Below are 14,579 nucleotides of genomic sequence, written 5' to 3'. Positions count from 1 at the left end.
AGGTGACAATAGGCGGTAAATTCAACAGCTGCTTTCAGGGAATAGTAAACAAAATAAAAATGTTTTCTGCTACCAGATTATTCTCTAATTTATTACTCTCTATTGACAGTAATGGATCAAAAAAGAAAAAGGCATAAGCTTAGTCCTGGACCTTTGCTGCCCACATGGGTTTATTTTGGCTCTCTTTCTGGCCCTGTTTGACCTGCTTGGAGGAGGCCTCTCTGTCAAGCTCTGGGGCATGCAGCACATATGCTCAGTTTCATGCGATAAAAACACAACTTAGTGGGTTACAAGTCAGTAGGATCTTCTGCTTAAGAGGGAAGCTGGCTTAAGCTTCAAGGCTGTACGCCACTCAGTGCCTTGTAACTCCAGCCCTCTTCCAGTTAGCGGGACAGAAATAACCTAACTATCCATTTCCAGAACTGCAGATGTTTTCCCATCTGCAGCCATGATGAGTGATAAAACATTACATCAGATGGATCTTGTTTTGTTTAAGATGTGTTACTTCATGTGTTACTGCACTACAGAAAAAACATTTGGTGACACTAACATTGCAAAAAGCTACAGGTATAAGCAGGGAGCTGGTAGAACTTATGTGTAACACAGAAAGGATTATAGCTGGGAGATGTTTATGTAAAAAAGAGTAGTCAGTCTGCAAAAGGTTGCTAACTAAAGCAGTGTCATTAGTTATTAGTTCCCAGAGGGCAAAATAAGTATGTACAGGTTACGCCACTTGCTGTACATCAGTTCCCTTGGATGTCAGCAGGGTGGAGAGCTCGTGCTGGGGTTAGAGCAGGCACAGCAGTAAACAAGTAACAAGCAATGAAGGTTTGCTCCACTCTGCATTCATAGCCAACATCTGTGGTGAACTGATTTTATCTTTGTTCACGGAAGGTTGTGATTGTGGCATCTGGTGTTCTTTTGTGACACAGTAAAGAAAAAAATCATTCCAAACATTTCACTCAACCCAATTAACAGAGAAGAGTAGGTTAAAATCCTTCGAATTGGTGGGACATGAGGTAAAAATATTTTGTACAAGAGAGTATCTGAACTTCCCAAAAAGTTATCATCCACGTGGTCATGTTTCAGTGCTCTAAAATCCAGAACTTGTGGGGAAGGGGACTGGTGGAGGAGATCCTGTTTGTGAATCCTCCCCTTAAGGAGCTGGGGTCCCCAAAACTGCCCACCAAGCATCCTTACAGATGTCTGATAATACAGACTTAGGGAATAAGTGAGTTTGGAACCTACAGGATGAGGAAGGAGCTACATTATGAAGGCATAATAGTACCTGAAATGTGAGCTCAGTAGTCAAGGGAGGATTCTGGCATACTCTTAAAAGAACAACCAAGAATTTCTAATGCAGTGAATGAATCAAGATCCAGAAGGCTGGAAAAATGAATCTATCATTTTGTGACTTGCAGCATGTAAGGAGCTGAAAGCAATTGTAGTTCCTGCTTGTCTTCTGTCACAGCCAAACATAAATTGATTGGTGTTTGGTGATGTGCAGTCTGGGGAAAAGCAATGTGACGCAAGAGGGCAGGCGGTAAACAGTACATGGCTCAAATGCTGAACAAATGGAAGGAAAATATGCCCTCTCCAAAACTTCATAAAATGGACTGTGAACAGACAGCAGTAAATCAAAGATACCCAGCCCCTCACCTCCACCCCAGCAAAAATATTTCCTAGGAAACCCAGCTAGAAACGCCAGCACATTCAGACTTAAGGCTAAAAGAAATGCAGAAAAAAGAAACATCCAAAGTTGCCAAGAAGTTTTTGAAATCTAATTTAAACAACCTCAAGCTGACACAGGTTTCTCAGCTTTCCATGACTGAGCTTTGCTTTGGAGCTAGTCACAAATGGAAACATTAGGCAAAGGTATGGATCTACAGGGTCAAAACCCAGTGAGCTAAAAAACATAAACCATTGGCAAAGTCCACAGGTCGTGATCCCAAATACAGCAACCAGGAACTAGTGGACAAGACACCAATACAGAGAGGGAGAAAGAACAAGAAATTGCCTGTGTATATGTGCAAGAGCACTTTCTGGTTTAGGTGTGAGTTTTCTCCAATCACTGCAGCAAAATGCTGCATTCAGCCATGTATGTGAAGTTCTGCTGGAGACTAACTTTGTAGCACCAAAACACAAGCATGTGACAATTGTTTGGAGCCCTCTAAAACTGGTACATCAGATCAAAGGGCAGTATGGACTGCTTCATGTGTCCAAACTGCTGGTTCCTTATTCCTCAACTACTTTTCTTTGTTTCTATCCAGCTCAGTCCTTGCAACAATAGTCAAAAAATATTTCTGACAAACAAAATTCTTGTTCCTTTCCACCTAAAGGCACAGCAAAGACACATAACAGTGGGTCAAATAAGGGGGAATATACCTAGATCTGATCTAAGGCTGTTGCTACCACCAGGAAAAGGAGCTGTAAGTCACTAAGAGTGGGGTGAGCAGGACACACTGGCAGCTGGAAGGAGCCAGAGAAAGGAAGTGGGATAGACAGAAAAAGAAACAGTCACTGGCTGGAGCGAGCTTGGAAAGGCGGGGGGAGGAGTACTCAGGTGCCAAAATATGCAGTCATAACCCCATGTATAAAAATTAACTTAGCAAGAACATAGTAAGAATATACAGATGCTTACATGCACACAAATACCTTGAATTGCAAATAGACTATTTCCATGTAAGATTTTTTTAACTTCAATTTTCAGCAAATAATCATCCTGTATCCACAGACCAAAATTATCTTTTGAAGGTTATAAAATAAGAGTCACATGTACCTTTCCTAGCCAAGAACATATGACCTTCTTCTCAAGGTAACTCTCTCCATTAATTGATTCATCCACTCTTTTCATTAATTGAGTCCTGATGAAGTAATCAAATAAATGAAGCGGATGCAAAAGAACAGACACTTCAGGAGGAAGACTTGGTTTTAGGAAGGTCAGTGGTAGAGCAGCTGGGTTTACTTCATCATCTTAGAATACCTGCCTCAAATGACACAATTGAAGCTTTTCAATCTGTGGTTGCTCTGATATAAAAAGCAAAATCAAACTGTACCTACAGCTCTACGTGGAGCTTCCTGCTTCCTTTTAAATGCATGTAAGAGTAAGAAGAGACCGGGGCAAGACAGGCAGAATAGGACCTCCTATTTGATTTTATTTAGTAAAGAGAGGAGTCAGGGCTTGGCTTCTAATTATTATCCCCACAGTAGCCTATATAGCCCCATGAGGACATTATCACATCCCTCCCACCCATTCATCAAGCAACTGAACAATCTGCAGCCAGAAGAGGGTAAGGGGAAAAAACAAACAAACAAACAAATAAAAACAAACAAACAACAAAAAAAAAACCAAACCCAAAAAAAAAAAACCCACCACCCAAAAATCACCACAACCCCCAAACCATTTAGGCTTCAAAGCTTCCCTTGTCACACAAGGGAAATTTAAAGCCCCATATTGTATTGTGAAATTCAGATGCCTACGGCCCTCCTAATGAGCACAGCTATGCTAAGCTGAGCCTCAAAAGCCCTCTTCTAATCTCTGGTGGCTTGGGATGCACAGGCAATCAACCAAGTTCAGGGGCTCAACAGACTACAGGTTCTGAGACCTTCTCCAGCACACACACAGCCCACAGCCAGAGTCATTCAGATGACATTTAGTGCTGGTGGCTTCTCTCCTTCATATAACACTATATGTAGGCAGAGCATTTGCTAAGGTCAGCAACTAAGTCTAACTTTACTTTCAAATCACTTGAACTCCCATCTCTGCCTCCCCAGAGGGTGACGTAACCCTCAGGACAGACACAGAGTAGACATTTTCTCCCAGCCTGTCACTGGACATCTCTATAGTGGAAAAAATGATTGAGTGTGATGCGTAGCTCTTGAAATTAAAAAAAAAAAAAAAAAAAAAAGTTCCAGACGTAACCCTCAGGACAGACACAGAGTAGACATTTTCTCCCAGCCTGTCACTGGACATCTCTATAGTGGAAAAAATGATTGAGTGTGATGCGTAGCTCTTGAAATTAAAAAAAAAAAAAAAAAAAGTTCCAGATTCCTCAGTCATTACTGGTTTTGAACTGACAACTCTTTGGCGTATAACATAAATGGGAAGTCCTAATTTTCAGCTAGATTTCCAACCCCTAAAGATGTAACCCAACTTGAAAGTAGTGGATGTATGTCTGGAGCCAAATCAAAACTCCATAAAATTAATTGTTAATTGTCTCAAAATAGTCGATTTGTGACTCGGTTTTCTTGAGTGAGTTATACCATACCCAGCCTGCATGTTCTGAAATCTGAATAAAATTACCAAAGCTGCACAAAAATACAGGTACACATGAAAATAAAGAAATCACAAAGTTGATTTTTTTCTTAGAAATATATTTTGTAAGAAAACAATATTAACATTAAGAAGAAATGTTTATTCTACAGTATAAAATAATTGCTTGGATTCAACTCAGTTACTTACAACAAAAAAAAAAAAGGCTGAGGATTTGTACGAAGACCCAGTTCCTACAGACTTGAGTCTTTTGCCTTCTTTGATTCTAACTTAATTAAATAGTGGGTTTTCCCCACATCATTCTTAAAGCACACAGACAAGCACTTAAAAAACCTCTCTCATCCCTTCCCCAACAAGTTGCTGTCCCCTGTCCAAATGTGCTCTAAACATCACCTTAGTATTTGCAGCTCCCCTCTATGGCCCCCATACCCTCCCTCAGATTCCATCCACCAACCTCTTTTGCCCAAGCAACTATACAAGTGACAACACACGTTGCAGCTAGCAAGGAGTCTCCTCATATAATCTGTTGGCTAATACGAACAGTGGCCAGCCACTGTTAAATAATGTATAAATGGCTGAGTTGTCCTCAGCTGTCTATCCTTGTAAAACCTGCAAGAATACCTCTTAACTCTGCCATTCATTTGTCAAATCTGGCAGAAGTGTGCAGAATTTTAAAAGCTACAAGGGGAGACAAGAACAGGCAAATGCAATTACATAAGCTTCACTTTTTCAGGAAACTAAGCTAAAAAAAGTCATTATTCAATTGCAGAATTTACCACTTGCAGATTTTGTTGTAGGAAAATATGCCTGTTCAGTAACTATAAATACTCCTAATACATTTCTGGGGCTTATGTATTAATTTTTTTATTTTATTTTACACAATGCCAGCTTTGTAATGTCAATTACCCCCCAGGTTTGAAAGGCACTCAGTGACCAGCATTCTGGTATAATTACTCATGGCATTGGTGTGATTTCACCCCCCCTTTCCAATAATACTGACAAGTTTAAAAGAAATCTATTAAGTTAAGAAGAACAAAGATATATATTACATTTGCTAATTGCAAACAACCTCTTATAGCTGCATTTTTTCCCATTGGGATCAAAAAGTGCACCAGTTTAACATGTCTGTACATAAAAACAGTTTAAAACATTAAATATACAAACAGCAAGAGATTTTAAATATTTTGTATCAAATACTATAGGACAATATAATTTACATTTTTTTTAACACAAAACATTACACCTGAAATATAACTTTAGATTTTACAGAATATAAAAATACATAATTTTTGTTTAAAAAATGTCTTTGCAGGTTCTGGCACAATGTAATACTTTAAAGGCACACTGTATTTTGGCAATCTATATTTGCAATTAACTGTGCAACAATAATAAAATGACCTGTAATTAACCTTTTAGAACTGTAAGGCCAGATGATCTTCCTTCTTCTTGGAATGGCCCTTTTTATCAGGTAAAACTTAAGTTGTACTGTTTAGGTGTTCTGCAACTCATTTCTGCCATGGTCTGAGCTCTCCAACCCTGATCCAGCAATGCAAAAAAAGGCCTAACTCAGTATGTGAAAAGTCACATCAAATGCAATAGGATTAGTTATACTTTCATAATTGCCATCTCAGGTTCAGAACACTCAACCCCAAGCAAAATGGAGTCCTAAATGCAAGCTGGGAGCCAAGGTCTGCCCTGCCCTATGTTTGCACCAGAACTAATAAGGACAGCACAGGTTAAAAAGTCAGAGCAGAACTTGGAAACAAAAGTTCAATAATATTAATTTTTTTGATTTCAACTACACCAATGTAAAATACATAATGACTACCAAAGCCAGTGGAAACAAATGAAGTAAAACTGCTATAAGACTAAATCAGGAGAACTGTAATTTTGCCCTTCCATGCATTCGTGGGACTCCCACTGGAGTCAGTACAGGACAAAAACATGTGTTTAGAGATATATGGCTTATACAGATGTAATTGGGTTCCAGAAGATTTTCAGTTCTGTCTTCAAGTTGTTTCTGGACAACTCCAAACTCAAACAATTTTCAGCACACTAAAGGAAGATTCAATCTAAATCCCTAACTTTAAACGCTCCAAAATAAGTTGCTTCTTGTGATGAATCCAGTAGCAATGGGTTTGATACCTGGATACCTATCATTTCACCAGATTTTAATTTAAAAAATCCTCCTACATTTACAGAATAAAAATGGAATTCTGAATTTCCTGACCAGTATTTGGTGCTCCCTCCCTTCATCAACACGTCAGAGCGCCTTATTTTAAGATTTGTCTTAATCATATATACCATCAGCTGAAGCCCTCTTTTAGTCAAGTTTCCAGAAGTTTCATGATGTCTAAAACAGATATTGGCATAAAGGTAGTAAAAGCCATCTTGATTAACAATTAGTTTTCCATCATTGAATGTCATATTCGATAGGTTTGCCTGGCCTTTGTCATGATGCCAGGATGTGAGGTTCACTTTGCGGGTTCCTGAAGAGAAGAGAAAAAAGAGAGATTTATAAACATTTAACACATCCCAGCATTTAGTAAGCAATCTCTAGGTTTTTACAATCAACTAGAGTTCTATAGGCTACAGTGAGTATTAGACAATTAGGGCAAAAATTCTTATGAAATTTTCTTTTTTTAATGCACTCCCATATTTGGCTTGCTATTTATAACTGTCTGCCCTCCCACCAGAAATGCCTGCTGGACTGTGGTACAAAACACTTGCTTGGCCTATAATTTGATTATGCTAAGCAGTCATGCAACAAGCTCTGCTAAGACAGAGCATTCCATCTAAAATTTTATTCAACTAATAGATTGTTGAGACGAATTTGAAATGAAAAACTTGTTATCAGTCTTTAACTTGTAAGTGTTTGCAAGGGATAACTAAAATTCTGAACACAAGTTAAACTGATAATTCCCCAAAGAGAAGGTTTATGAAACCTTCCCATATTTTATGTTCTTGTGACTGTAGCAGTACAAAGGTAAACATTTTCATGTGACAACACCAAAAATGCAGATAAATCAGTACAATTGTGCATTTTTAGTATTACATACTAACTTGCCTAGGCTTTACATAGCACTTCAACTATTTATGACATAACAAACGTTTTTATGAAAAAACAATGTTTAGACTTAACCCAGTGGTTGCATATACCAGAATAAGGCTCTAAAACTTCGTTTAATTCATATCCTAGATATCTAGGATAGTGGTCTACATCATCATCCTAACTCTTTCATAATTTTACAAATATTTATAGCTGGACAACTATAACTATTCAGGAGGTAAGCTTGGATTCTTTAATATCTAGCAGAAGGTCTTAGAAGACAAGCTCGTGGAAGACAGATGTGACTCTGGACACATTGCTCTTTTTTTCTTTTCTTATTTTTATTTATTACAGTATCTTAAGTTTCAAACTAGAAACAATGAGCTGATATTCCATGCTTGGAGGAGAACATTCCCCTTCAAGTTGTCTTAGGATGGAGATCCACAAATTAGGAAGGAAAATGATGATAATATTCTCAGTCTCTCCACAGAACATCATGCATGAGGGAATCAAAATATACACATAACAGTTACCAAATCTGACTACCGAAAAGGGCGGTTTAAATGAATTATCACATGCAAAGAACCATTACTGAATTCCTTCTAACAGGTACACATAAGCCTTTTCAGTTCTGCCCATGTGACGGTGGCCTGGTAAACAGGAGGCTGAATCAATACTTTACAAAGAGAATGAAAAAGAGGTGAGAGATTGGAGATGTTTGATTAGTCTGCCAGCTTAGCACCATCACTGAAAGCTAACTTTGTACATATAGGTACACACATACAGGCTACCTGGACCAAAACACAGCTCCCAGGCACTGGGAGCACACACTCACTCATCAGGGAGCCACATTGCATCATCTCTTGGATGTTTTAAGCTGATGTCATCAGCTTGATGTCAAATAACATCTCAGATGTCATTTCATCTATATCCTACTATGGAGGCTGTGCTCAGAGATGGCCTGGCAGGAGGTCAGAGAGGCACTGAGAGAGAAAATTTGAATCTTCCTTCCAAACCTGGTCACATTTGACACTTCAGATTGTTTTTTGTGGCACAGTGGTAAGACCAACCAGCAACACCAGCTCAGACAGCATTGCTGCTACAGCAAATGTATCATGTAGAGGTTTATCACAGTATTTTGTGCTGAGGAGCGTGCCCTGAAGCACATATCCCACAGTCCCTCCACGTCCCTAGCTTCACCACTATCCCATTATAGCACCCACCTCACCTCACAGCCCATGCCTGCAAAAACAGTAGAATAGGCAACAGTGGGAAAAGAAGATCCTGGCAAAGCCCACAGGCATGCCCACGCAGAGGAAATAACACTGTCCTGAGAGCTCCATGAGCCTTCCTTATAGGCACAAGCCACTAACACTCTATTATTCAATGTAATACATAAGGCATAACACAACAGGTGGGAATTGGCCAACTTGTCTTCCTAACCACTAGCAATTTTCAGCACAACAGAATAACTTCATTTGCTCCCTCCCAGAGAAGTGGGTTCACATATGTACCAGAGGACTTTACACCTTAGCCTCCCAGTGCATCTAAATGCCTGCTTGGAATGTGCAGTTCTTTATTCTCCCAACATCAAATCAAAACAGTCTATCCCTACCAAACTTTCCATGGCACACAGCAGGGCCCAGTGCCTTCCCCTCCAACCAGTGCTCACAAGCATGCTGGGGTAAAGCCTCAGGTATACTTGATTGCTTCAAAAGATGCCTCTTCCATCTGTCTGTGCAGAAAGCAAGGGTAAGTGGGGACAGGGGAATTTGAGAGAGAGATGAGCCTTGCCTAAGTGCCAAGGGTGAGCAACTTTTGCATGCAAGAGGAATACTACAGCAGTCCAGAACAAAAACCTTCTGGCGTTCTTCCATGAAGACTTCAGCAAAGCACAGGTTCTCAAAGGCAGATCATAAATAGTTGCTCCCCTATGGCTCTAGTGCAGGTAGAAATCATGCTAGTAAAATTATACAGAGAAGCCATCTTCTGTGCAGTGACTCAAAAAACCCTCTGAAAACCATCAATTAACTGGAAAAGACAGCAAGATCTTAAGTCTTTTAGCCTGGAGTTATTCACCTGCAAGAAGTGCTAAGATAGAGGTACCAGATTGCACCTCTGAAGCACTGGGGGTAGCTGAGGCAGTTGTAGAACTTCTCGTGCACATCATTAAGTCTGAAGAAATACTGCCCCAAGGAGGTTGGCTACCTTCAAGATGAGGAGGACAGGCTAGAAATCACTGCTTAGATCAGAGGAGAGGCACTTAGATATGGGACAGGAATGTATACCTGTGATGGAACAGAAATGCGTGCTGTGACTGCCTGGTGGCACACTGGGTAGTTGCTAAGCAGCTTTTTTTACCTGATATGTAAATTTTTTAGTTGCCAGTCTTGAGTTGCAATTTTGAAGAAATCTTTAGCAGGAAGGCACAACTTCCTGCTGAAAAGCAGGAAGGGAAAAGAGGGCAAATAGATGCTACAGTGGCTCATAATTGAGAGATGGGCTCTGAGTGAAGTTTGTTTACACTATTTTGATGTTCAAGTAAATGCACATCATTCACCCATGGTCAGATAGAGGGACAGGCCAAGAGATGATGGGATGACACTATCTGTTTTGAGCAGAGGATTTGCAGAGGTAACTCCTAGAAATCCCTTATTAAAAGGGGATTAAATTATAAAGCATTAAATTATAATGCTATGATTGCATTAGCTGAGGCAGATGGGCATTTTGCCACAATTCAGAGCTCCAGAAGAGGCATGCCACAGCCAGCAACACAGCACAAAGATGCTCTTGTACGAGTTCTGTCATGAAATCTTTAATGGAAGGAGCAAGCAGGTTCTCAGAGCTTCTGGTGGTAATACATCCAGATCTGGAGACACCAAAACAATCAGTACCACAAAACACAGGAAGTGGAGAAAACTGGAGCACACACATTAGTGCCAAATCAGCAGTCCACATATCAGAAACTCTGACACATAACCCAAGCCATGGGCTAGTCAGAAATGCTGCAGTACAGTATCTTCTTACTGTGAAATAATTTACTTTGGAATCATGAAAAAAATAGCACAAGGCAAGTCAAGTTGACAGAGAAGGAAACAGTTGGGGAGGTCATGAATAAGATAGTCTTCTAGACAAGGAAAAAAGCATTATTTAAAAATTCAAAATAATACACAGCCTTTCTGAAAACTAAAGACAAATAAAAACAGTGTCTTGTGTATCTGTGAGCATGAACTAAGACTACTACAAATGATTTCAATAAAATTAGCCCTGTTTTGATAATTTGTTTGCATTGTAGTAATGTTCAGGTATAAATAAAGCCTGAAGAAAGGACCAAAGTACTGTTTGCTCTGAAAAACTCTTTTGGAGGCAAAGGGCAGTTAAGTCGAACCTGTAGCTGTAAATAGCTCAGAATACTACAGTGTTTCCTTAGACAGCTAAAGGTATTAATTCACACTCCAAATGATATATTTAACATTTATATTTATTTCTGTTTGTGATTTTCTCCTTTAAACGGTGACTATTTCTGTAATCAATTTATAAACCAAAATTCACTGTTTTCATTTAAAACCTAGGTAGCATTTATAGTGAGCTCTGGTAAAAAACAACCAGCAAGCATCCAGCTCTAACCTAAGGCAGCAAACCTAAAAAATACACAGAGCAAGCCAAACCACTACAGCTTCTGTCACCAAATGATGGGTGGGGACACCAAGATTTGGGAAGGGTTATTTTCCCCCCTCCCTCACACTATCCTCCAGCTGCAAAAGACCATTTGAGGCTTGATATTACTGTGAACCAGCTCAAAGAAAAATGTTCTCTCAGACATTGTTCAGTGCCCCTTCATGAAGGGTGTTCAGTAGCAAACTACTTAAAATCCTGTTTGACAGTGAAGACTTTTTTTTTCCCCAACTCTGGTTATTCTGGGTCAGAGTGATGACAGTAGAGAACCTTAAAATACTAAGAAAAGATCTGTCCAGGCTCATGGATGGCAGAAAACAATTTAGAAGGGTTTCAGACATGGAGAGTAAAGAATCAGGGGAAGAACATAAATATTGCCATCTGCAGTCAGAGAAAACAAGATGGGAGAGGAAAATCTCCTGGTGACCTTTATGCAAATTTTTCTTTCTTTATGCCTGTCACTAACCTCTATGCTACCCAGCCAGGTGGGTACTGCCTCATACCAGTAAGCATAATACTAAAGTGCCTCACCACCAGTAGGTTCAGGGTTCCAGCTATCTGTAAGGATGCAGACCCTCACTGTTACAATGCCCACGAGGACCGCAGAAGCTGTGCTCATGATTAACATTCTGCCAATGCTCTTCCAAAAGAGGCAGAAGCCATATGTGCCAGATCAGAAGAGAGTATGTCCAGCTCATAATACTGGTAAGGAGTAGATCTGCTCCAAGGAGAAACAAAGCTTGCTGGGACAGGCAATGTGTTTCTGAGAGTTCCTGCAGCCCGTGCTTTTGAAAAAAAAAAAAAAAAAGTGAAGAGAACAAGAAAGAGCAATGTCTCCCTTTCCATTACCCATGGATGTGCTGTATCACTCCCTTGAAGGTTAAAGCAGCAATGCACAACAGTAAAACTTATCAGCTGCTAGTCTGGATAAAAACACAGTTTACAGCAATATCCAGGTAAACAGAAAATAAACTCCTCACAGGAAAAGGTGGATTTCACAGACTGTGACACTGACACACTCCACTTCTGCAGATGTAAGTCATCTGTCTCTATGATTAGCAAATTAATTGAAACCTTCCAAAGACAAAATGCTAAGACAAGTTTACTGATACTGAATCTTCTACTATGGACCTGTGGTAAAAGTAGGTCAAAGCCAAAATCTGACTAAAATAGAAGCTTGTTAGAAGGCATTTGAGCTAACAAGAAAGCTTTTGGAAGTTCTGACTGCCATCTGACAAGCTGTTGAAGCTCTCTGCTTATAAAGCTCTGGATCTTGGCAATGTCAATGCACTTGAAAGAATCCTATCCCTCCAGGCAAGAAGCTGTACAGAATTACTTTGTCTTTAAATAGAGCAAGAGCAAGGTATTACTATGCAGGCTGCTAAAATCTCAGATTTCAAGTCTCAACACAGCATTCCCCTTTGGTTTGGTTATATAAAATAGAAGAGCAATGTGTACAGCTTAATTAACAAGGAGTTCAGTTCTGCAGAATGTATAAATCTTCAGAGAAAGAACACAGTGATCAATGCACCCTCCTATCTTAAGATCCTCCATCTGACAGCTTCAGAAAAAACTCTGGTTTATTTCTACCACACCAATTGTTGTGTTGAGAATACAGAGAGAAAAATCTCAACTGACAGTGCTCCAGGGCAAAAAATAAAACCATTCTAACATATCTTAAAATTGTAGGACTGAATCTTTTCCTCTGGAGAGTGTTCCAAGGCAGACTCGTGTCTTGTTCCCGGATATTGTACTAGCAAGGATATTCCCAAAGCCATCTGAATACCTCTGTGTAGAAAATAAGAGCTTTGGCAATATAAAAGAATGCCATCCTCTTACCACAGGGGCAGATAAAAGCCACAAGAACATTTTTTCCCCCCTACTCAATTGCTCAAAAACATACTGCATCCAAGTCAACACACTGTGTTGCTCACAGTACAATGCTATGATTTTTATCTTGCTACCACTGGACTAGATGGATGCACAACAGACCCTTCTGAAGCTTTGGCATGTCGGAATGTCATGAGGGCCCTGGAGTCTTATGTGAAAAAGTCTACACCAGTCCTGCAACATAAAAGTGAATGGAATATGATAAAACCTTTCCAACGTGCCATCAGCAGAAGGAAACAAACTCATCCTTTTGCTATCAGAGTGCAACATACCCACAGAGGGCAGCAAACTAGCAGGCAAGTTATAAAAATGCCATCGGGACTGCAATTCTAGATTTTCCGCACCTCCAAATGAAAGGTGTGCTTCCTTTATGGCAAATTCTTTCACTGATGGGCACCTGATATGCATGTGCACTGTGGACTCATATAAGATTCTCAGCTTCCAGATCCACCCTGAAGACAAATGCTGTGTCACCCAGTACAAACCCCGTTACACTTCAGCACTCAAAAGGAGTGTTGCTGCTAAGGGCTGAATAGGTGGACACAACACATGCTTGAATTTTACAACAGAAAACAATACATTTATTCAGCTGACAACAGGATAAAAAAAATCCCTGACTTTGACTCAATAGAAGGGAAACATCTTCCAAACTGTATGATCTGTATTCTGGACAAACTTTGTGCTGGTATAAACACATATGCAGACAAGGATATATGAACAAATGTGTGTGTGTGTGTGTGTGTGTGTCTGTGTCTGTGTGTACCTATGGATGAAGTCCAGTGTGAATGAAAAACTCTGGATGGGCCCTACAGGCCAAAGAAAATGAGAAACTTCAGAGGAGAGCATTCAACACAAGATCTTCCTTCCTCACCTGACAGCACAAAGGGGCAGGCCAAGCCCTCAAAGGTTAATCATGAAAACTGGTAATTTGAAACGACATTCAGCACATGACTAATACAAAGAGGAGCCATCCTCCTTTTAACATTGCCCCTGTTGCTTCTGAAATCCTTTAATGCATCCAATTTATTCTTGCTATCAAAAGCCATTTCTGAAATAACGGTCTGTTGCTGGTTTTGCTGAACTATTTTCATATCTTTATTCACTGTTTAATGCATTTAGGAAGTATTCACTTAAAACTGAACTTACCAGATGGAATATTCTTATCATCAATAATGAGATGGGCAAATGGCTGCTTCTCAGGTTTGTTTCTCTTGTACAGTTCAATTCCTAATGCCTCCATTGCAGCTAGAGATAAAAGAATTTCATTATCCCACAAAGACACATTTAGTGGAACCAAAATACTTCTTATTCATAAAGCAGCACCTACCTTTTTCTGGTCTTGGTGACGTTCTTCCCATGACACGCTGGACTTCCTAAAATGAGAAAGAGCCATGGCTTTGATGTTTTCTTGGTTTTGTAATATTGTTTAGTTTGCACACTTACAATACTCTGTGCAAATATCTGGGGATATTGTTCCACCTACATTATATTCAGATACCTGGGATATGCATAATGTAAATATGAGAATGTGTAATATGAACACACACAGTTTAGCTGCCACAATCAAATTACTTCCTCTGTCCAATCTTCTGATAAAGGTGAATAGGAACAATGGTGTGTACGATCACTGCATTATTTATTGAAGTAGTGGTGACAGGACATTTACAACCTTTCCTACTTACAGCACTTGGA

The 14,579-nt window shown here is 39.7% G+C and overlaps 1 protein-coding gene across 2 annotated transcripts in view; it reads right to left on the bottom strand.

Annotated features, from left to right (window-relative positions):
* Window positions 1-4,443: 4,443 nt before the first annotated feature.
* The window catches only part of TNFSF11 (tumor necrosis factor superfamily member 11), a 46,983-nt gene continuing 36,847 nt past the window's right edge, over window positions 4,444-14,579 (bottom strand). The window contains exons 3-5 of one of the 2 annotated variants that reach the window (XM_017814994.1): window positions 14,215-14,260; window positions 14,034-14,132; window positions 4,444-6,762 (exon numbers count right to left, since the gene is read on the bottom strand). In XM_017814994.1, coding sequence (XP_017670483.1) covers window positions 6,341-6,762; window positions 14,034-14,132; window positions 14,215-14,260 — 567 coding nt within the window. In that variant the 3' untranslated portion in view covers window positions 4,444-6,340. The remainder of the gene's footprint in view (window positions 6,763-14,033; window positions 14,133-14,214; window positions 14,261-14,579) is intronic. The other variant, XM_017814995.1, reaches the window with a different exon arrangement.

This window comes from Lepidothrix coronata, unplaced genomic scaffold, assembly GCF_001604755.1.
Source record: "Lepidothrix coronata isolate B3197 unplaced genomic scaffold, Lepidothrix_coronata-1.0 Scaffold48, whole genome shotgun sequence".
NCBI lineage: Eukaryota > Metazoa > Chordata > Aves > Passeriformes > Pipridae > Lepidothrix > Lepidothrix coronata.
The sequence above is the reverse complement of the archived record's forward strand: the minus strand, read 5'-3'. Positions and strand labels throughout refer to the sequence as shown.